We start from the raw sequence: 24,651 nt of genomic DNA, 5'->3' as shown, positions 1-24,651 counted from the left end.
TGGGTTGGGCTAACTTGCCTACTGGCAGCATGAAAAGTTGGTGCTTTTCTTGGGCAGTAGGAACCCTTTACCAAGTCCTGCTGGCAATGGGTTTCTTTCTTTCCAAGATGCATACATGAGTAAATGCTAGATTTATAGTCCACTTCCTAAAAGTCAACCATGGTATTATACAGAGTGTTTTTTTTTACACTTCTCACAGGCATGAATGAAACGGGCCCCTCACAAACTAGCATGGGTCATATGAGAGAAGAAGTATGTAAGCTCCATGCTCCCTGGTTTGGGGTCATAATCTTCAAAAATATGTCTTAAATGGTGAGACTAGTTTTTAAAGTAACCCTTAAGGTATATTAACCCATATTAATACTTTTTGCTCAGAACTATGCTATGCAAAGAAAAGATGCCATTACTCAGAGGATATTTAGAGTTGACGAAAATCATCAAAACAGAAGAGGCTCTAAAGGATCTTTTAAGGTATTGAATGTTGTTTTTCATTTATGTCTGACTATGGCCTTATATATTGGAAATTATGTTGTGTCAGTACATTAAAAGTTATTTTTGTAGTCTTTTAAATAATTATAAACTAGTGTTTCTAGTTTCTATAAATTCTTCTAGAAATTATTAAACATACATATCAGTTTAATACTGACATGTTTTATCGGGATTTGACTTTGAATTTTATTTTTACTAGTGGAACCCTGTTTTCAAATAGTAATGCAGTTGCTTCTAGAAATTAAAACGGATTTAAGACTTAGTAGAGCAGAAGTAGATTCCATTTATAAACATGTGGGCTGGGTCACTCCTCAAACTATTCTAGGAGGTTGCTTGAAAATGCAACTAGCCACAGGAAATGCATGGGAGGGATGAATGAGGAAGCTTTATAGAATTTTTTGGAAAGGTTTATATAAGATTTGTTTATGTTTGACAAAACTAAAGGTTCCTCCTTCTTCCCACTTCTAGCACAAAATGACAAAATCAAAACCATAAATATATACAGTCCTTTTATGCATCCTATAGGACAGAATCTAGTTTTTATCATTCATACAATTAATGTTTGCTATGTCATGGTAAGAGATGAAGGAACTGGCAGGAATAAATTTTATTTAAGCAGCTGCGAATAATAATGTATGGTGTTGTAAATATTTAATCTCATATCTGTTTTTTCTATCCTGACTTTGATCATTCAATTCCCTAATAAAAGACATACAACCTATATATTTATAAGCTTTAATCAGCACTAGAGCTGGGCAGATATCTACCCTCTATGCTATTAGAATCTACTTTCCCATCAATAATCTCAAGTTAGAATTTACTGTGTTCCATCTGGGCTGCTCTTAACTCCAGTTCCCTAGCCCTCATGGCTGTGTTTTCATGATTCACCTACCCCATGCCTTGTCCTCTTTTTTTCTACCTCCCTTCTCTCTTTGCCTCCTCCTCTCTCCCCCTGTTCTCCTCATACCCCCAAGCCTGGGAATCTGAATCCCTGCCTTGTCTCTTCTGTCCAGCTATTGGCTGTCAGCATCTTTATTTAACCAATAGGGGGTAACTTGAGGGGCAAGGTTACATACCATCATTTATTATTTGTGTAAGTGCAGATTCTCAAGCAGATTCTCTCCTCCCTGGAGGCAACCAGGCCTTAGGGGGCAATATTTAGCATTACAATACAAACAAAAGAAAGCCTCAACTGTATGAGCACCCATGGAGACCAGAAAAGAATGTTGGATAACCTGGAACTGAAGTTGCAGACATTTGTGATTTGGATGCTGGGAGCTGAACTTGGGTCCTCTGAAAGAGTGGCAAGTCCCATCTTCTTGGTCTTAGGAATAAAGTTTAAAACTTGATTGTAGGTATTTTTACTATCTTTTCCCCATCATTGGTACTTGATATAATCACTATGAATCAGAAAAATAAATTTAGCTACTTAGAACTTTTGAAGATTATTTTTTCAATATGATGAATGTCAAAAATTCATTTCAAGTACTTTTTATCTTCTTTCTGTGTGTACGTGTTTGCTCATGAAGATAAAGCATATATGTGCACATACATGTGGAGACCAGAAGTTAACATTAGATGTCTTCTTCAGTTGTTCTCTAACTTCTTTTTTTTAATTGATATTTTTTCTTTGGCAGCTTCATACATGTGTTAGAATACATTCTGGTTACTTTGGCCCTCACCATGTCCTCTTTTTCTCCCACCTGTCTTCCCGTTTTTATGATATTTTGTCTTGTGTTCCACAGGGTTTAACTAGGTTTGCAAGTGTGTCCTTGAGTTTGAAAGTGTCCATTAGAACTTGGTGGTTTCATCAGTGGCAGTACAGCTGAATATTATGCCTTCCCGTTCCCAGAATCTGTTAATTTCAATAGTTCTACAGTGTGTGATAGGGCCTTAAGGTCCTCTTTCCCACGTGTAGCTGACTAGTAGATGTGCTAGTTCATGATTGCCTTATTCCCCCCAGCAGCCTGAATAGCACCATCTAGTATTAGGAAAACTATCCAGCAGGAAGCATTCAGCTCACTTCCATCTTGCTTTCTCTGTATCTTACAACCAAGATGAAGTCTTTGAAGTCTTCAGCAATAAGGCTTTATCAATGACTTCTATAGACAACCAAGATGAATGGTAATAGCTCTGTATTATTTTGGGGCCTCTGGAACATTCCTGATGGAGTCTCAACAACTATGGAGTATCCCACACCTGGCACTAAGTGTTTTGTTTAGTGACCCTTACCTAACTTGCTTTTCTGTTGCTGTGAAAAAACACTGACCAAAATATACTTTGGGAAGGAAAGAAGGTTTACAGGTTACCATCATTGAGGGCAGCCAAAGTAGGAACCTTGGAGGCAGGAACTAAAAGAGACAAAGGAGAAATGTCACTTACTGGCTTGCTTTCCGTAGCTTTCTGAGTTTGCTTTCTTAAACAGTTTAGGACCACCTGCCCAGGGATGACACTGTACAGTGTGATGGACCCTCCCACATCAGACTTTAATTAAGAAAACTCCCACTGACTTGCCATAGTCCGATCTGATGGATATAGTTCTTCAGCCCTTTCAGATGACCTCAGTCTGTGCCAGGTTGACAAAAAACCCACCAGTACACATTTGACCCTTTGTCAACTCTTCACACAAACACATCAATCATCTTTAAACTATAATCTTTCTTTTTTGCTGATCCTTAAGATCTCATGTTACTAGCACAGTGCAAAATACACTCAAGTTCAAAAGTCCTTTAAGTCTAAAAATTTCCACACTTTAAAAGTTCAAGTTGTCTTTGAAAATCTAGTCTCTTAACGATGGTATTCCATGAAATCAAAAATTAGTTAAATGTTTCTTATTTTTTTAAGTATTTCTTTTTTGTTTGTTTGTTTTGTTTTGTTTTGTTTTGTATTTGGTTTTTCAAGACAGGGTTTCTCTGTAGCCCTGGCTGTCCTGGAACTCACTCTGTAGACCAGGCTGGTCTTGAACTCAGAACTCTGCCTGCCTCTGCCTCCCAGAATGCTGGGATTAAAGGTATGCGCTACCACTGCCTGGCTACATACCACATTTTCATTATCCATTCATCAGTTAATGGATATGTAGGCTGATTCTGTTTCCTAGCTATTATTAATAGAGCTACCATGATAATGGGTGTGCAAATGTCTCTGTAGTGAGATATAATCTTTTTGGAGAGGTATGACTAGGACCTATGGTAGTTTGTTTCTATTTGTTGTAAGAAAATTCCAGACTGATTTCTAAAGTAGATATACCAATTTACATTTCCACCAGTGGTTCTCTTTACCTTCAACCATACCAGTGTTTGTTTCCCTTTGTATCTTTGATGATGGCCCTTCTCAGTGGAGTGAGGTGAAGTCTTAAAAATAGCATTTTTAAAAATTTGTATGTGTCTGGATACTTTTACTGCATGCATGCCAATAGACCATGTGCATACAGTGCTTGTGTAAGTGAGAAGGTGGTATCAAATTCCCTGGAACTAGAGTTATAGACAGTTGTGAGCTGTTGTATTGATGCTGGGAATGAAATTCTTGTCTTGAGGAAGAACAGCCAGTGCTCTTAACTCTAATCAATCTTTCCAGTCCTTAAAGTAGTTTTAAATACAGTTTTTAAAGTGTTTTCTAGCCATTCCTGTATCTTCTTTTGAGAACGCTCTGTTTAGTCCCTTAGCCCATTTGGGATATTTGTTTTCATGGAGTTTAGATTTTTGAATCTCTTATATATTCTAGTTAATAATCCTCTATCAGATATGTAGCTGTCAGATATTTTTTCTCATTCTGTGTGTGATCTCTTCATTCAGCTAATACTTTCTCATGCAGAAGCTCTTTTAATTTCATAAGGTTCTATTTATCTGTTAGCCTTATTTCCTGTGCTGTTGTAGTTCTATTTAGAAAACCTGTACACCTGTATGTTGAAAATCCTTATGGCTATATGTTTAAGTATAATCTTTACTTTTTCATTGAGCAGATTCAGGGTTCCAGGTCTTATATTGAAGTTTGTAATCCATTGGAGTTGACTTTTGTGCAGGGTGAGATATAGTATAGGGCTAAGTGCCTGCATCAAAAAAATTGAGAGATCTCAAATAATGCATCTTTAAGGCCTTGGGGGGGAAAACAGCAAACTGAACAAAGTAGTAGAAGAGAAGCAATAACTAAGATCGGGGTGGGAATAATGAAAAACAAACAAACAAAAATGCAAATAATCAGTGAGACAAATTGTTGGGTTTTTTTTTTTTTTTTTTGAAAAATCAAACAAGATTGATAAATCCTTAACCAGATTAACTCAAAGGAAGAGAACACCTAGATTAATAAAACTAATTATGAAAAGTGAGGTCAAAATAGTTATCAGCCGGGCAGCAGTGGTGCACGCCTGTAATCCCAGCACTCTGGGAGGCAGAGGCAGGCGGATTTCTGAGTTCGAGGCCAGCCTGGTCTACAGAGTGAGTTCCAGGACAGCCAGGTCTACACAGAGAAACCCTGTCTGGAAAACCCCCCAAAATTTGGTTATCAGTGCAATAGAAACTATAAGAACATAACTTAAAAACTTATATTTTATTAAAAGAATGGATGAATTTCTAGATGCATATAACCTACCAAAATTAGACCAAGATGAAATAAATCAGTTAAAAACACAAATCAACGAGATTGATACAACAATAAAATTTCTCAAAACCGAAACTCTCCAGTACCAGATGATTTAATTGAAGAATTTTAGTAGACCTTCAAGAAAACCTACCACCAGTGCATTGAAATAACTTTACAAAGTAGAAAAGAACCAGGGTTCTTCTAAGCTCTTTGTACAAAGCTGATGTGCTGATGCCACATTGGACAAAGTCAGCAACAACCAAGGAAGGAAAGAAGGAAGGACAAAAGAAAGGCCCAATTTTTCTGATGGACATAGATGTAAAAGTTCTTAATACTTGCATATTGAATTCTGATCATGTTGCCCTCATTAGAGGGCTACTGGTATAGTTCAATAAATGTAATCCACTGCATAAATAGATACAGAGATGGAAATTACATGGTCATCTCAGTAGATGTTAGCCTTAGGGAAAATCTAAAATCCTTCATGATAAAAATCATGGGGATTGGGGGGTGGGGGTTGTTCCTGGAGAGATAGCTTAGCAAAAATCACTCATTCCTCTTGTAGAGGACTCGTTTTCCAGCACCTAGTAGTTTACAACCATCCATAACTCCAGTTACAGAGGATTCAGTGCCCTGTTTTGCCCTTTGGGTGTACTGGATGCATGTAATGAATATACATACTGGCAAACATAAAATAAATAAATCTGAAGAAAATACGTAATGACGAGATTAGCGATAGGAGTATAACTCATCATGATAAAGGCATTATGTCTCAAACCTAGCCAGCATCATACTAAGTGGAAACAACTCAAAGCATTCCCACTAAGATTAGAGCAAAGCAAGAGTGTCCACTCTTTACTGCTATTCTATACAGTGCTTGAAATCTTTGCTAGAGCAATAAGACAAGAAAAGGAAATAAAAGGGATACAAGTAAGAAAAGTCAAAAGTATTTATTTTTGTATATGATATGATTAGAGACCCTGGATAAATCTCAGAACTGAGAAAACACTTTAGTGAGGTGGCAGAATGTAAAATTTGCAAAAGTTTGTAGCCTTCTTATATACCAATGACACGCATACTGAAAAAAGAAATCAGTAAATCTAATTCAGGGCAGTCACACAAAAAATATCTGACTATAAACTTAACTAAGGAAACAGAAGATTTTACTGTGAAAACTTTAAGACAGTGAAGAAAAACTGGTGAGGATGATACTAGAGGATGGAGACAGCTCATATGCTCATGGATCATGTTCAATACCATAAAATTGGCGGTCCTTCCAAAGGCAATGTGCAGATTATAGGGACATTCTTTATAAATGTGGAAAAAACAATCTTAAAATGTATCTAGGGGTATGGAAAGACCTAAGGATAACCAAAACAATTCTGAACAAGAATTGTGCAGGAGGTATCAACATATTTAATTTCAGGCTATGCTACAGAGCCCAAAAATAGTAATAATACTTGTTAAAAATAGATAGACATAGATCAATGGGATAGAGTACCTAGTTATAAGTTCATGCTACATGGAGTTGTATTAAGATACCAAAAATAAATACTGAAGAAAAAGACTTATCTTCCAGGAAATGGTTCTGGGAAACAAGTATCAACATGTAGTAGAATAAAACTAAATTCACCTTGTTCTTTGAGACAGTGTTTCATTGAACCAGAAGCTCAACAATTTGGATAGGCTGGCTTGCCAGTGAACTCCAGGGATCTGCTTGTCACTACCTCTCTCTGCTCCCTATCATTGGTATAGTCAGGTAATGGAGACCCAAGCTCAGGTCCTCATTCTTGCTTAGCAGGCACTTTACTGACTGAGCCATCTTCCTAGCTCCGTTATTAGCAATTAAAAAGAACTATTTTCTATATAGCAAAATTTTAAAAAATAATACAAAAGAAATATACTTTAGTGTAAGTATTAATGCCTTTTAAAAATGCATGTGGTACCTAGAATTAAGGGCTGTTGTGAATATTATTCTCCTGCCTGTTATAGATTTGGAAACTGTATTTTTAACATTTGATTTTTTTTTTTTTGGATCCTTTACAGAACTTCTTGGGTGGCAGATTCCAGCCCCATTATAAATCCCACCTGGTACAGAAGAGCATGTATATTCAGGCTAAATACCAGCGTTTACGGTTTGCTGGACCAAGAGGATTTATTACCAATAAATTCAGAAACAGATTTCTGAGGAAAAAAAAGGTTAGTTTGACAATACTTTTAAAACTATTGAATAACTTTAAATGTTTGCTAGATAATTGGGTTTTTTATCTAGTTTATAAAACAACCTAGATTTTAAAAATGATCTTATTGTATAATAGTTGAATGAAAACTTCAGGAGTAATGATAGAATTGTAAAAGTAAGCTTAAAATGTTTTTGGCCATATTACCTGAAACAATTTGAATATGCCAACTTGTTGTATAACAAAACTTTTCCTTGGGAGACAACACACACACACACACACACACACACAACCGCGTCCCCCCCCAGATAAGCAACCCATGACAGAACAAAGTACAGATACCACTAAAGTTTCCCTTAGGGAGCCAGTGAATTTTATTGGAATTATTTATGGGCTCAGAAATGACTCAAATACAGCTACATCACCAAAATCTCTACCTAGCATGAGTGATAGCTCACAAAGCTGGGAACATGGAGCACTGCACAGTTTGCAGGCAGATCAACAGGTTGGAGAATACTTTTCTAGATGTCTAAGTTGGTCAAAACCTCCAGGCAGGTAGCTGGTTTCTTCCAGTTAGCTGATCTGGTCTCGGAATCTTCTTTGACGCTCTTCTCCTTTGAGAGTCTTTGAGGCTTACCTTGTCTGAGTTGTAGCAGCTCAGCTCCCATCTAAGAGTCATTTTTACAGCTCAGCTTTCTTCCATCTGAGAGGGACTTATTTTTTACTCTGGCAGGAAGAAGCCTGTTGTATCTGGTCAGTTTCAGGGACTTCCTGAAACAATCTTGAATGTTTTACTTCCTGCTCAAGGAACTTCCCTGAAGGATGGAATATCTCAACTTCAGAGAAAACTGTAATACAGCATAGCTCTTGAACTTTGTATTTTAACATTTCTGTTGTGTAGTTAATTTTTAAAATGAACATTTAGTAAAGGCTCTGAATGACCTATAATATAACAGTTTTACAGTTAGAGGCCAAACCAGTATGGGACTGTTTTTCTGTTGCCTTTCATGGTTAATTCTAACACTTTAGGTGCCATCCAAACACACTGGATTTTTAAAAATCAGTTTCAAAACTGGGCATTATGGCATGTAAATATAACTTCAGAATGTGGAATGCAGAGGCAGGAGGATTACCACAAGTTGAGGCTAAAAGCTTGGTGTTTACTACTTTTCATTATCTAATACTCCTTTACTTAGATATATTCTTCTAGACTCTACTTCCTTTTTTAAATAGAGAATTTTAATTGATTAATTTGTTTTTGACAATTTCATACATTTTCCCTGTGCCCATGTGCTCAAGGCTCTTCCCTACTTTCTTTTCTATTAGTTTCAGTGTATCTGGTTATGTTCTTATGCTTGCCTTTCACCATCTAGTTATCCCTGTTGTTAACTGGCCTGGGTGTTTTGCTTTGGAGCAGGCCTCCCAGAAGCAGCTGGAGCTGTCTATTCTGATTTAGAGCAGGCCTCCCTGGAGGCAGGCCATGCCATGTCTTTGGTTAGAGCAGGCTTCTTGGGAAACAGGCAGAGCTGTGAGGTAGGAATGGAGTTGGTACATCAATCATCCATGGAATATAGGGCAGGGCGGTACAGATCCCATGTCTATTGGGCTCTGTGGGGTCCCAGATGGCATGGGTATTGGGATGGGATTCTCACCTGTGTCCTTTGTTGGAACAGTTGTCCTGGAAGACAGGCAGGACTGTGGGGTCGGGGAGAGGGCATGCCAATCTGCCATGGTGCAGGTGGAACTGCGGGATTGGAAGCAAGAAGTATTTTTCAATAAACTATTGTTTAAAAGTTTGCAAGTAAATAAGAAATACTGCAAGTAATGAAGTTAGAAATGGCAAGTTCTGAAACTTCTCCAGGGTTGCATCCATTCGAGATTTCTTCATTGCTTAAATGATTGTATTGTATTTTACATTTTCAGTATTGAATGTATTTTATACACTTATCCACCACCAAAATAAAAAAATTCATGACAGAGCTAGAACTAGAAAAGCAATTAGCTTTATATTCTCTTCTATAAATTGTATTCATTACCTGCATTCACTTATTCTTCACTCCCTTATTCTTTAGCCTTTCATGTTTTTTCTTCATGTTGTACTACACCCAGTGTACATGTGTTTGCTTATATACATATATTATTGGCTAGATCCTGCATATGAGAATGTGTTATTTTATTTATTCTTAGATTGTGTAACCTTGTACTTCAGATAAGGGGCTAGGATCCAAACTTAAGAAAGAATTGCAGAAATAAAATACCAAGGGAATTAAACTGCCAGTCAACTAATGGGCAATTAACTGAATAGGCAGTTTTCAAACAAAGACATACAAATAGGCAATAACTATTTTTAATAAAGTGGTCAGTGTCTCTAGCCATCAAGGAGATGAAAACTAAAACCACTTTGAGATATTGCTTCATCATAGTCAGAACGGTTGCCATTAACATATCTGACAATGGATGTTAGAGAGGTTGTAGAAAGGGAAATCCATATTTCCTGTTTGTAGGAGTACAGATTAATATGGTACCATGGAAATCAGTTTGATTTCTAAAAAACTTAAAAATAGAACTACCTAATGATCCAGATCTCTCACTCTTGGGCATATATTCCGAGAACTCCATATCCTACCAATAAAAATATCTACACACATGCTCATATTTCTTTCTGCTTTACTCACAATAGCCGAGAATTGGAATCAATCTAGTTGTCAGTGAACGGATGAATGGATAATGAAATTTGGTATATATGAAAAATGATACTACTTACCTCTAAAGAAGAAGCAAGTTGAAAATTTGCAGGATAACAGATAAACTTAGGATTTCTGCAATTTGTGAATCCTAGATATTAGCCTGTTGTCTGAAGTATAGCTGGTAAACCATTCTGAGTGCCTTCTTAGTTTTGCTTGTTGTTTTCCTTGTTATACAGAAACTCTTTTCCTGTAGTCACATTATTTTGACTTTAGGGTTAGTTTTGTGCTCTTGCTGTTTTATTTTTAAAGTTCTTGTCTACCCCAGTATCCTGAAGGGTAGCCCCTGTGTTTTCTTCAAAAACTTTCAGTATTTCAGGTTTTAAATGTAGGTATTTGATTCATTCTGAACTGATTTTTGTAATAAAAAAAATTTAGTTTCGCTAGAAATTCAGTTTTGCTGTCACTTTTATTGAATGGACTTCTTTTTCCATAGTATGTTTCTTCCTCCTTTGTCAAAAAAAAAAGTGGAAATGGCTTTGCCATTTTATTTCCTGGTCCTCTCTTCTATTCCATTGATTTTCCTGTCTATTTTTATATAAGTACCAAACTGCATTTATGACTATAGCTCTATAGTATAATTTGAGGTTGGTACTGAACTACCTCCAGCAATGTTCTTTCTCCTTGGGATTGCTTTGCTATCTGTGGTAGCCGTATATGAATTCTTGTTTTTTTTTTTTAAACCTGTTAAATATATCATGGGAATTTTGTGTTTCCTGTCTTCAGCGAAGTCTGGTTTTTGTGCCATCAGATACATACTCCTGGTTTCCTGCCTTCACTACAAAGGACTCTTGGCAAGAAGTAAGGGTTCTTACTAGATATGCTTTTAATACATCCTCTTCAACTGCCTCATAATAATGGTTTCCCTAAAACTGCATTTCATCTTCAGCTTCCCACAAAATGTTAAGATTCCTGTCTTAGTCAGGGTTTCTATTCCTGCACAAACATCATGACCAAGAAGCAAGTTGGGGAGGAAAGGGTTTATTCAGCTTACACTTCCACATTGCAGTTCATCACTAAAGGAAGTCAGGACTGGAACTCAAGCAGGTCAGGAAGCAGGAGCTGATGCAGAGGCCATGGAGAGATGTTCCTTACTGGCTTGCTTCCCCTGGCTTGCTCAGTCTGCTCTCTTATAGAACCCAAGAGCACCAGCCCAGGGATGGCACCACCCACAAGGGGCCCTCCCACTTTGATCACTAATTGAGAAAATGCCCCACACCTGGATCTCATGGATCCAGGAGCACTTCCCCAACTGAAGCTCCTTTCTCTGTGATAACTCTAGCCTGTGTCAAGTTGACACACAAAACCAGCCATTACAATTCCAAAGCAGAAATAAAAAAGTAGAGAACTGAAATTGTTACATATTCATAACAGACTTATGTTAAATCTATTTTGGTACCACTTTCTTAAGTGTATACACACACACACACACACACACACACACCTTACCTCAAGGAGGAAAAGGGCCGAGTTGGAGTACCATTTAGAAGTCTGGGCTTTTACATATTCTTCCACACATACACACACACACACACACACACACACACACACACACACACACACACAGGGTTTCTCTGTGGAGTCCTGGCTGTCCTGGAACTCACTCTATAGACCAGGCTGGCCTCAACTCAGAAATCTGCCTGCCTCTGCCTTCCAAATGCTGGGATTACAGGCATGCACTACCACTGCCTGGCTCTTTTACATATTCTTAGACACAGACAGACAGACGGACAGACACACACATTCACTCTCACTGTGAATCAAGGTTAGGTCCACTCTCTCCTTGAATTGGACTGAGCAAGTTGCACTTTGTGAGTTGGGTCACTTTAAATAATAGTAGGGACCTGATTGGATGAGACAAGGGTGGGGACTTTAGAAATTCCCACAGAGGAAAAAAAGCCCAGTAGTGGAAATAAATCTGAAAAAAAAAGTTTCTTTCAGACAAGATCCTGGAATCAGTCAGGCAGGCCATCTTGGACCAAAGAGAAAGTGATCTGAGAACAGTCTGATCTGATCCAGGATCCTATTTCTTCTCTGGGGAATTAATACTGTCTTCGCTTATAACGGGTTTCTTTATTCTTGAATTTTGTATTTGAACTAAAAGATGAGGGACATATGTTCATTACTTCCTAGAAGAGGGCTTGTTTTCAATGTCCTAGTACTCAGAAGTATCTCCCATAACAGCTTCTGCTTCTCACAGGAAGTTTTTAGAAAACTTGATAGACAGCTGCCATGGTGGCTCAGGTGTGTAATCGCAGGCTAATATGAAAGGTCATGTATTCAAGGCAAGCTTGGGATATATGGTAAGTTCTAGGAGGATCAGGGATACAGAGTAAAAACCTCTCAAAAAAATAAAAACTTTTTATGATATAATTATATATCAAAATAGGACCCAGACCTAGTAAATACAAGGTCAAAAGGGGGGGGGATATGCAATTATATTTTAATTTCAAGAAATGAAAAAGTGTAAGTGCTAGGAAGATAGCCACTGAAAACTATCAGCAGTTGTGCATTTGGTCAGGAAGGTACAACGTTCCTTAGAACCATCCATTCTTCAGTAGTCCTTCAGTCCCCAAATGTTATATGCCTATCAAACCTGGCCATAACTAGAAAAAGCATAAAAAACATATGGAAAGAAATTAGAGACTGGGATTTGTAGCTTTGGGGATTACAAGGAAGCTTGAAAGTCGTGTAGCACAGACTACCAAGATTAATCAGCAAGAATTTACTAAGTGCCTACCAAGCCTGATTTGCAGCATACCAACATAAAAAGGAAATGTTATCTCTGTGCATCATTACTTTTGAGTCTTTGTGACCTGGAGATTCAAGCTTCTCTGGTTTTTTTTTTTTTTTGAGTGTTTTCTCTTTTCTACTTTAAAATTTTGAGGCACTATTTAACATATAGCTCAGTTTGGCCTTGAATTCATAACCATCCAACCTCGGCTACCCAAGTATCAGGATCATGACAGTACACTGAGTTTCTTTCATACATTCTTAAAGAAGGTAAGCATTTCTACAAGATACAATGGTAGACACCTATAATTCTAGTACTCATGAGGAGTGTTCAACACCAGAACACAAGATTGGCAAGTTTGATGTCAGTTTAGGCTACATAGTAAGTTCGAGTCTAGTCTGGGCTGCATATAGAAACCATGTCTCACCAAAAGGGGAGGGAATTTCCTAGCATATTGCTAATTATATTATTTGATGACCTTCCCCCTTTCCCAAGATTTTACCATTACTTTTTTAAAAAAGATTTATTTATTATTATATGTAAGTACACTGTGTCTGTCTTCAGAAGAGGGCATCAGATCCCATTCCAGATGCTTGTGAGCCACCATGCAGTTGCTAGGATTTGAACTCAGTTCATTTGGAAAAGTAGTCAGTGCTCTTACCCCACTGAGCGCTCTCTCCAGCCCCCATTACTTCTTTTGATGGCTGATCCTGACAACTCCTCAGATTCTAGATGTTTAGCTGCCTCACAGATACTCTCAAATGGTTGTCCTAAGTCACCTCAAATTCAGTTAAACCTGTCTGTATTGAACCATGCTGCAGTTTGAATATAACTTTAAACTATCATGCTGAGTGAATATTGAAGAAAGGGCCCTGAGATTATTGGTAATGGGTATATGGTTACTTTTTAAAGTGAGAAAAACTATTCTAAAGCTGATTGTCATGGTTGCTTGACCAGTGCTGTGAATATACGTAACAGACAATGAATTTTGGATTTATTTTTAAGGTTTTTTTTTAAACTTTATTTTATGTATATAGTTGTTTTTCCTGCATGCATGTCTGTACACCACATGTGTGTCTAGTGCCTGAGGAGGTCAGAAGAATGCATCACAGCTCCTAGAACTGGAGTTACAGATAATTGTGAGCTGCCATGTTGGTGGTGAGAATGCAGTTCTGGTCCTCTGGAAGCAGAGCCAGTGCTCTTATCCACTAATTGCTCTCTCTAGTCCCAAAGTTGTTGAATTGTACACTTTAGGTGAACTGCTTAGAATGAGAGCTAAGTAAAGTTTTATTTTAAGTACATGTCCTCCTTAGTTTTCAGTTGCAGTGACAAAAACCATGACCAGAAAGAAGCAACTTGGTGAAAAAAGGGTTCACTTACATGTCCTGATCACAGTCCATCATTGAGGGAAGCCAGAGCAGGCACTTGGAGGCAAGAACTGAAGCCATGAAGAAACACTGCTGAGTTACTGGCCTGCTTCCTGCGGCTTATTCAGTTTGCTTTCTTATATGATCCATGACTACCTGCCCAGTCAGTCAAGAAAATGCCCCACAGACTTGTCTGTGTGCCAGTCTGGTGGAAGCATTCTCTCTGTTGAGCAGCTTCCTTCTTCCCACATTAGTCTAGCTTTTATCAAGTTGACAAAAACAATATCAAACATGGTCATCCTCCACAGATGATTTCTCCCATTAGGATCCATAGCTGTTATAGCCAGCCAAGCCAACCTAAAAGCTTGTCCCAAAAGGCAATCCTCCTTGTTCTCCTTCCAAACCTTTATATTTTAAATGATATTTCTTTCACAACTACATTCAGTTAATTCATTTTCACAAATGCATATTATTCTGTATGGGTATATCAACAAATATATATTCTACTATAGGGGTATATTAATTATTTCAGTTTCCCAAGCCTTTTTTTTTTTGTAACAACTAGCATCCTAACATGTAAGCCATTCTAAGTTGAGTCCTCCAGTAACAGATCCCAGTGGATCTGCCATCTGAACCAGGGACCTCTGCTACCTACATTTTGACTTCCATGTTCCCTTCCACCAGCCAAGTCTTCCCAAGCCTTTTTACTTATATACTCAATAACTAATTTTCACTTAGAAGATGCACAAGTGGGGCTGGAGAGATTGCTCAAAGGTTAAAAGCATGTACTGCTCTTATAGGGGACCTGGGTTTGGATTCAGCATCCACATGGTATCTAACAATTGCCTGTAACTAGGTCTAGAGGATCCAACTCCCTTTTTTGAGAGAAAGAGAGAGAAAGAAGAGAGACCCAGAAAGAGTGTGTGTCTATACAAATATATAAACCAGAGTAGCATGGAACTAACTTAATGTATAGATGATACTGGATTGAAACTCATAAGAGATTGATCTGCCTGCCTGTTTCAAATCAGTGGAAGTGTAGGGGATCAGTTGGAGAGATGATAAGAAACTATGTCTAGATGAAAGTAGTTCAAAAATTACGTGCTTCTATAAGATTTTCAGTGGAAATTTGTTTTAGAATTATTATACTTAGAATTTCTTTTCCAACATGTTGGTGACATGTTATTTGAAGATATACTTCTATGGTTTTATTTCGTGCAATTAAGAAAAAATAAAATACGGTGCCACCTACCAGTTTTAGATAAATAATGTTGAAAATTATGTGCATATGTTCGTTAAGCAAGATAGAAGAAATAAGATTTTTCTACCAACATTGTTTTTAGTTGGAATTAAACATTTCCATTCTAATATTAATGCTAAACATAAATACACTTTTGCATTTCTTTCAGTTTTAATGTAAGAGCCTAGTTAAAAGGTAAGGATATGTTTGAATAAATTTTTATTTTCAGTGACTCTGAAATACATGCCATTCTACTATTTTTAGTTTATTATTTGTATAGTTTTATGTCAAGTTTGTAGTTGGTAATTTAGTGGTTTTGTACCATACCACAATGTAAAACCCACATCTGTTACTTTTATCACAATCTTCTTGTTCTTGTGAGTTTGTTTCTCATATTTATTGAAATCTTATGCCTTTATTTTGACAATCATCTGAATGTGAGGAAAGTTTTTCAAAAGTTTTCTCTGCAACTATCAGTCATTACAAGAGTTCATATAGTTTTGGAGTAAGAAGTCATGGATGTGATGGAAAGGATAATGCGCTAGCTTGTATGCAGGTACCTCTGTTGTGTCAGGCTGGGGGAGACTGGAGAGGCAAAGTTTGAGGCCAGAGTGCTTTCTTTCCCTGAAAATCTCCCAAGGAGCACAGTGCAGCTTTCTCCATCTGTTAATAATACCAGTGCCCTCTAGTGGGGTTTCTTGTCCTACCTATTTACCATTTTTGGCTGTTTTGATGTGCTCTTATGCTTAAATAGTATCTTCAGGGTTATACATTAGCTTTGTGTGGATTGTGTGGTGCAAGTTAGCACTATACAGATAAATTTGAGAACTGCACTGTGGCCCAAACTCTAGCTCAGATGTTGAAAACTGATCCTTCTGTTGAAACCCATATTTCTCTTGTTTTCTCTTGATAGGACTACCCAGTATTGCCAAGGACAAACAACCTGGAATTGTTGCAAATGGAGTCAACCCTATATGAGGACTTAGAGCATCTCATTTTTGTCAGGAATTGGAATTGACACTAAGACACTAATACTGTAACTTTCTTGATAAAATATCTTTATTTTTCAGTAGTGGAATGCTGCAACTTTTTTACACTCAATAATCACTGTTAATCACAGTATTCAATTTCAAAAGTTGTATTTAACTACAAGCTCTTTTGCAAAAACTCAGCAGAAGCATTTGAGGGGCACTCTTTGTTCATGCACCTTTCTCTCAGCATAGTTTTACTGAGAGAATTTAAGTTACATGTAAACGATTATATGTTGAAAGTTCTGTGTTATAAGAACAGGTATCAGAATTATTTAGTGTCTGTACATGAAAGAACTTTAAACAGTGGCCTTACAGTAGCAAATTTTATACTGGCTTTTCTTTTTCTGATGACATTTTGGCTTCTAACTTGAAGTTTTCTGAAGTTTCTAAAGATCAGGGCCTGTGTGTGTCATCCATTTCATAATACAATATAAGAGGCCTAAAGAAGAGGTGCATCTTCGCCGTCGGGTTAGATGGCTCTTGGGTTTTCCCATGACTATTTGGTCTTTTCTAGTTTCAAATACTGTTGTGGAAAAATATGTAAGGATTTTATAATCTCTATTCCATCTTTTCCCTCAGGGCAAGCTTGTGCATATTATATTTTTAAAGACTTTTAAAAATCTAACAGACAAAATTGCATAGTTGAACAATGTACTTTACTACTACGGTATTACACATTTTACAGACACATCTTACAGACAGCATATCTTTGGTTCAGTTGATAGATGTTGCATACCTACTATGTGTAAGATAGGATCCATGGCATTAGTAAATACAGTCTGTAGGTCCAGAAACTTACTTCTTTGTTCTCTTTCTTCTGCTTAAAAGTACATATACATTCCCAGTCAAATGTTTGTGACATGTTTATTTGTAAGAAAATAAAATATGGTTCTTTCTGCTTGAAGCTGTACCTCGCAGTTGGTCAGAGCACTCTTTTAATTTCTCATGAGACTGACAACCGTGTGTAACACCTGTTGATACTAAATACTGGGGAACACATAGTGATGTATATTTTCCCCATTTGTTATTTTATATATTTTTTTCCACACAAGAGCCACTCTTCCTTAAATGAGTCAGTGATAAGGGGAGTCAGAGCCTTGATTCAGTGCTAATTGGGTGATATGTAGATGGTGCACACAGATGACTTTGTATTGTGAACTACCTCTAGAAGTCAGGTTTGCCAGCCCTACTAAATTAGGGCAAGGGATGCAATGTATGCAATAGTACAGTAAGTTTGTGTTGTTTAGGTATTTAAAAAAATGACTTTTAACTGTTTTGAGTCAGGGTTTCATGTAGCCCAGGCTAATATTGAACTTATTATATAGCTGAGGATGGCCATGATGACCTCTGGAGTGTTGGGATTACAGGCATGTTTTGACTATGCATGGTAGGCAAGAATTCTGCCATAGGAACTACATCTTCAGTCCATGAAACTTAATTTTATTCTTTTATTTATTTAGGCATTTTTGCCTGCATGTGTATCATACAATGCCTATAAAGGCCAATAAATGCCTATAAAGGCCCTGGAACTGGAGTTATAGATAGTTGTTAGATGCCACTGAATGCTGGGAATTGAACCAAGATCCTGGGATAGAGCAGCTTTTGGTGTTAACTGATAAGCCATCTGTCCAGCCCGTAGTTTTAAAATAATTGATTTCATTTGTTCCCATATTCTAGTAAATACTCATAAAATAGTAGAAGTAGTTAGTCATTTGATTGGCAGTTCTCTCTCTGTCTCTCTCTCTGTGTGTGTGTGTATGTGTGTGTTTCATGAATCATGAACAAGAAAATGGACGAGACACATGGACCCTGTAGCCTGTGTAGTTTCTGCAGTCCCATAAGGAAAATGGCCATAGAACATAGGAATGAAGCTTGGTAAACAGCTTTACTGTAGATGCTTTTATTTACTGTAGCACCCAAGGGTAATCTTGTTAATTTAGTATTTCATTTCACAACTGGTACCCCATTTAGGCATATTTATATAAAGTTTTGACAGTGTCTCAAAAGTCAAAGCTGGCAAAATACCTACTCAGACAATATTGCTATAAGATTGATAGCCTAAAAAGAAATACTTGTTTTATAATTTAAAGTACACACCAAGTATTATGGTTCACACCTGTAGTCCTAGAAGGTAGGATTGCCTCAAGTTTGAAGTCTGCCTGACTTACATAGAGAGTTCAGGTCAGCCTGAGATACTGTATGAGATACTGTCTCAAAAGTTTATAAGATATAAAAATAAGTCCAGACAAATTAAAAGTTATGATAATTTACAGCATACAGCAAAACAGAGACCATGTCCATCTTCTTCATCATAATCCCAGTATCAAACATCCTAATTAACAGTAGAAACTCATAAATATAAACTGAATGAGGCATCAGTAAATAGTAGAATTTACATAAACAATTTTCATATGGAAATTGAACAAGACCACTTTCAATGGCCTCAAAAAGAATCTGAATTCTTTAATGCTTGAGAACTTTTTCTTGGCATGTGTGAGTACAAGTGTTCTTATTTCATTATACATGTGGAACTTGGATGATCTCAGGTCTTGGTCCTTGCCTTCTACCTTGTTTGAACAGGGTTTCTTGTTTGCTGCGGCATATGTCAGGCTCGCTGGCCTGCAAGCTTCCAGGGGATCTCCATCTTCTATCTTGCTGTAGGAATGTTGGGATTACAGACAAGTGCTTATGGCTCTATTTGGGTTCTGGGTATCTGAACACAGATCCTCATTCTTGTGTTGCAAGTGCTTTTACTCGCTGAACCATTGTTCCACCCCAGAAAAGGTTTGGCTGAGTCCCATACCATTGCCTCTTTTCAGTTCCTTCCATGTGCTAGCTAGCCTTTTCACTGGTTGTATGGTGGCAATAATAACATCATCCCTGCTCTAAACAATCTCAAACCACTAGAGGGAAAGAAATATCTACAAAGATAGAGAATTTATAAATAGAACATTAAATACTGTAATACAGACACAAAAAAGATTGAACAGTTTCTTCAGAGTTCTTGCCTATTAACTAGACAAATCTATTCTCTTGGTGGGCTTTCTGATTTTAAAAATTGATTTTAGTTAATAAGTGAAATGTATCCAGGTTCCATCTGTATTATTTTCTTTTTTGTTTTTGTTTTAAGGGAGAGTTTCATTCTGTGATCCAAATGCTAAAATCAAAGTTGTTTGTCTGCCACTGTGCCTGGCCTTTTTTGGTGTGTGTGTGTGTGTGTGTGTGTGTGTGTGTGTGTGTATGTGTCTTTCTTTTATAGCTGTTTGTTAACCTATAATTATCTCAGCATAAACTTTAGTTTAAAACTACCCATCACCATATCACAAAGAAAACTCATATTTTAGAGTATACATTTTTCTTTTGAAAAGTATCAATACATTAAAACATTTTAAATAGATGCATACCAACTTACCATATCTTAGTTAATGTCTTAGTCACAATTGTGGTGAAATGCCATAACCAAAAGCAACATGGAGAGGAAAGAGTTTATTTTGCTTATAGTTCCATGTAACAGTTTATCATCAAAAGCAGTAAGGGCAGGAACTCAGACTGGAGGCAGGAACCTGGAAGCAGGCGCTGATGATGCAGAGGCTATGGAGGAATGCTGCTTACTGGATGGCTTCCCATGCTTTGTTCAGTTTGCTTTCTTGAAGAACTGAGGACCACCATCCCAGGGATTGTTCCACTCACAATCAGCTTGGTTAAGAAAATGCCCTCTAGCCTTGCCTTTAGCTGGTTCATACTGAGGCATTTTCTAATTGAACCCTCTCTAACTTGTATCAAGTTGGCATAAAACTAGCCAGGACAGTTAATGAACTCCATTTTTGTTGTTATTGTTTATGTGAAGATGCCTCTCACTGCTTTGGTGTTGAAAACCTGGAGCTAAAGACCAAGAGGTTATAAGGTGAAAAAGAAATCTTTTATGACTGTGCCAAACTTGCAGTCTCCTACAAGTAGGAGAGAACAGGCTAAGACTAAAAGCAGGGGAGTCTTTTTATATAGCAAGCAAGCAGGTGATTCTAAAAAGCAGATATCTGCAGTTATTTTTGTGATCATGGGGAAAGTACATGTTGTACATTTATAGTCAAGACAGTTCCTGGAACATACCATGAGACATTTTATGGTCACCCAATTCTCAGAACATACTATGAAACAATTTATGACATGTAAATTACAAAGTTATAGAGGAAGAACAAATAACTGGGACATGATTATAGAAAATCATAGGGAACAATATAGGAAGAAATCAAATTCTAATATGTTTAACTAGGAAACAGGAAAAATGGAGTCAGCTGACTTAGCAACACTTACCGTTGAGCTACATCTGCAACGCTTAGTCTTTTTAGGGAAAGCTAGGGATGCTTTGAGACACAAACAATAGTAAAGCTAAGTAAGAAAGTCTGTCTGCACTAGATAACAACAACTAAGCATATAATGTCTAGCATCCATCAGACAAGGAAGGAGAGGATTGGAATCCAGCTATGTGTTGCATATCAAGATGCATGACTTCAAACCCTTCCATAAATTGATGATAGCACTATATGGAGGAAAGTGAAGGTGAAACTCCTGTGCTATCTCCAGGACTCCAACAAAAAGTGATTATTTCCTAGGACTAGACATTCCCAAGTTTTAGGGCACCCTGGGGAAGTAAGAGTGACAGAAGAAGGAATACCTTTGGCTAGTGCAGCAAGCCTGATTGTAGGCATTCAGTAAGCACCTAGAGGAAAGGCAATTCCTGGTTGCCCCATAGTCTTCCAGCAAAGCATGATTGAAAACTCTGGATCCATGAAGAAAGAACTAAGACACTAGGAACCATGGAGGGAAATGGATAGACTACTAAAACTGTCTTCCATGGTCAGCTGTCAAGTCAATATCCTAAGGTTGGAATCCAGAAGGCTTGAGTATACAGCCCAGTGGTGGAATACTTGGGTAGCATTGGTGAAACCCTGTGGTAGTTTAAATAAGAACAACTCCCATAGGCTCATATATTTGAATGGTTAGTTACCGGGAGTGGCACTATTTGAGAAGGATTGGGAGGTGTGGCTTTGATGGAGTCAATGTATATTTGTTAGAGGAAGTGTGCAATAGGGCTTTGAGGTCTCAAAAGCCCGCGCCAGACTGAGTCCCTTGTCCCCTGTGCAATCCCCCTCCGTGTGTCAGGATGTAGCTCTCAGCTACTGCTTCAGCTCTGTCTGCTGCCATGCTCCCTGCCATGATGACTATGGACTAAATCTCTGAAAGTGTAAACAAGCCTCCAGTTAAATGCTTGCTTTTATATTAATTGCCTTGGTCATGGTGCCTTCACAGCAATAGAACAGTGACTAAGACAGGCCCTAATAACCAATGTTAAGTTTTTCACAGCTTCTTGATTTTAGCACAGTGCTTCTCAATGTGGTCCCAATGCTTGACAGCATTCAACATCAGCAGCTCCTTCTATTTCACTTCTGAATCCTTTTCTATTGCATTAATTAAAATAAGAAATATAGTGAGTTATTACAGTTATTATTTCTGGGTATACATATGAATGCATAGAAGTCTGAAAGCATACTTACACATTGTTAACACCTGGTTACTTAACTGGTAGGATTTGGAAGACTGTGCTTCTCTATTGTCTGTCATATAACAAAAGCCCTAGAAATTTTATGAAGCATGTCAACAAGCATTACCTTCATTTGGATTCTGTTTCACTTTAGCCCAGTAGGGTTTCATTTTCTGCTGTTCCTCCTCCCACATTATAAGAAGTGGTGAACTTATTTATATGTGATATTGACATTTTAGTATAAATTATTATATGCAAAGTGTTATATAATTATATAAAAGTTTTCATCTCACTGTTTCGTGTGTGTGTGTGTGTGTGTGTGTGTGTGTGTGTGTGTGTGTGTGTGTGTTTGAGACAAGGTTTCACTGGATAGTCTGGCTGTCCTGGAATTCATTGTAGACGAGGCTGACCTCAAACTCAAGAGACTCACCTACTTCTGCCTCAAGTGCTGGCATTACAGGCATCACCACTATGCCCAGCTGCTTTTTTTTTAAAAGGAAAGACAAGCTGTTTGTGGGGGCTAAATGGGTTCTAGGTCAAGGACAGCCTGGACTATACATTATTTTTTAAAGACAAAATTGTTCTCTTTCTCTATTAATAAAATCATTAAAGGCTGTAGAACCAAAATTGAGTTAAGGTGTGCTGAGAACTTAGTCTTGGAGGTCTGAGCCAACAGAGGTGTCTTATACTGTCCAAGCCTGAACTGTACTGGCCCTCGAAGGGCATTTAGACAGATTCCATATCATAACCACCAGCAGTGCAGCAATGCACGGAGGTGTGCAGGCTTTCTGGCTTGCTGACTTCATTTCCTTTGAATCTATACCTAGAAGCACTAGTTTTGGTTTGGTAGTATGCTCCACACTACCTGGATTAATTTCCATATCCAGCAACAAAGCCACAGAGTGTCTTCTTGTTGCCACACCCTCGCCACCATTACTTTTTAAAAAAAAAATTATTTATTATTATATGTGAATACACTGTAACTGTCTTCAGGCACCAGAAGAGGGCATCAGATCTCATTACAGATGGTTGTGAGCCACCATATGGTTGTTGGGATTTGAACTCAGGACCTTTGGAAGAGCAATCTTTGCTCTTGCTGCTGAGCCATCTCTCCAGCCCCAGCATTACTTTTTTAATAGTCACTGTGGCTGTGATTACATGCTACACTACCTATTATAGCTTAATTTTTGTATAGTTCCATGAAAGCTAATGGTACTGAGCACTTTGCATATTTATTGATCAGACTGTGTCTTTTCAGATGGGTTGTCCAATTTGTGGGTGACTACTGGGACTGAACTCAAACTCATGCTAAGCAAGTGCTCTATCACTGAGCTACATCTCCAGCTTAGGCTTTGGTGTCTTACACTTTTGTTACTTAACAATGTGTTTTCCCTCCACCCTCACCCTTTCTGTTTTTGAGACAGTGTCTCACACTGTACTCCAGGCTGTCCTGGATCTCACTCTGTAGACCAGGATGGCCTTGAACTCATAGAGGTCCCTGCCTTCTGAGTGCTGGGATGAAAGGTATGTACACAGCTGGATAACTATATTTTTTTATATCTATAGTTGTGCCTTTTCTAGAATATTATATCAATAGGCATATACAGCATCTGGCAGCTGTACCTGACATTTTTGTTGTTGTTTGTTCATTTATTTTTGAAACAGGGTTTTTCTGTATAGCCCTGGCTGTCCTGGGCTCTGTAGACTGAGCTAACTCAGATCCACCTGTTTTTGCCTCTGGAGTGCTGGGATTAAAGGAGTGTGCCACCACTTTTCAGTTATATTTGACATCTTAAGATCGTCTTTTTCTCAAGTTCCATCTATTTGCCTGCAAAATTCATGATGCCTTTGTTTTTATTTAGCTAAATAGTATTCCAATTTGTAGATGTACCACATATTCTTTATCCATTCTTAGGTTGAGGGACCTTTAGATTGTTTTCATCTTCTGGCTTTTATGAATGTAGTTGAGTGTTCCTGTGGTATAGTGGGTCATCCTTAGGGTATATGCCCAGGAGCACTATAGCTGGATCTTGAGGTAAAACTATCCCGTTTTCTCAGAAACTGCCAAGTTGATTTCCAAAGCAATTGTAAAAATTTGCACTCCCACCAGCAATAAAAGAGTGTAACCCAGAGCGAGAAAGACACATATGGTATATACTCACTTATAAGTGGATATTACATATAAAATGCTGGACAACCATGTTACAATCCATGGACCCAAAGGAACTGGGTAATAGGGAGGTTCCAAGGGAGGATGCACAAATCTCAGTCCAAAGAGAAAACTAGTCATCAGAGGTGGATGTCCAGAGGGAGCTGGGTAGGAGAGTGGGTGGGTAAGCAGATGGCAATCCGGTGTGGGAAGGGGGCAGCATGAGGTGGGAGTGAGAATGGAAATCAGTAGGGGGCATCTCTGGTTACTAGCTGGAGGCCTGGGATGGGTGAGGATATGGGGAGTCTGTGGGGGTGACCCTAGCTGAGATCCCTACCAGAGGGAGATAGATTGAAGTGGCCAGGCAGGACTTAAAGGGGAAGGAGGGGGATATCAATACACCCTCAAAACCTTCAACCCAAAATTTGTCCTGCTTAGGAGATACACAGGGTTAAAAATGGAGAAGGGACTGAGGGAACAGCCAACCAATGACTGGTCCAACTTGAGATCCTATGTGTGTGTGAGAGACACTGATAATGATACTCTGCTATGCTTGCAGACAGAAACCTAGCTTAACTCTCCTGAGAGGCTTCATCCAGCAGC

At 38.0% G+C, this 24,651-nt stretch overlaps 1 protein-coding gene across 5 annotated transcripts in view; it reads left to right on the top strand.

The window, feature by feature from the left end:
- Positions 1-17,270, top strand: part of Bclaf3 (BCLAF1 and THRAP3 family member 3) — a 51,658-nt gene extending 34,388 nt beyond the window's left edge. For 3 of the 5 annotated variants that reach the window (XM_052170860.1, XM_052170861.1, XM_052170859.1), the window contains exons 10-12: positions 376-471; positions 7,111-7,263; positions 16,243-17,270. In XM_052170860.1, the coding sequence (XP_052026820.1) occupies positions 376-471; positions 7,111-7,263; positions 16,243-16,347 (354 nt within the window). In that variant the 3' untranslated portion in view covers positions 16,348-17,270. Of the gene's footprint in view, positions 1-199; positions 234-375; positions 472-7,110; positions 7,264-15,498; positions 15,525-16,242 lie in introns of those variants that run through there. The other 2 variants (XM_052170862.1, XR_007975424.1) reach the window with 2 other exon arrangements.
- Positions 17,271-24,651: the final 7,381 nt, after the last annotated feature.

The sequence above is a fragment of the Apodemus sylvaticus genome, chromosome X (assembly GCF_947179515.1).
Source record: "Apodemus sylvaticus chromosome X, mApoSyl1.1, whole genome shotgun sequence".
Lineage (NCBI taxonomy): Eukaryota > Metazoa > Chordata > Mammalia > Rodentia > Muridae > Apodemus > Apodemus sylvaticus.
The sequence above is the reverse complement of the archived record's forward strand: the minus strand, read 5'-3'. Positions and strand labels throughout refer to the sequence as shown.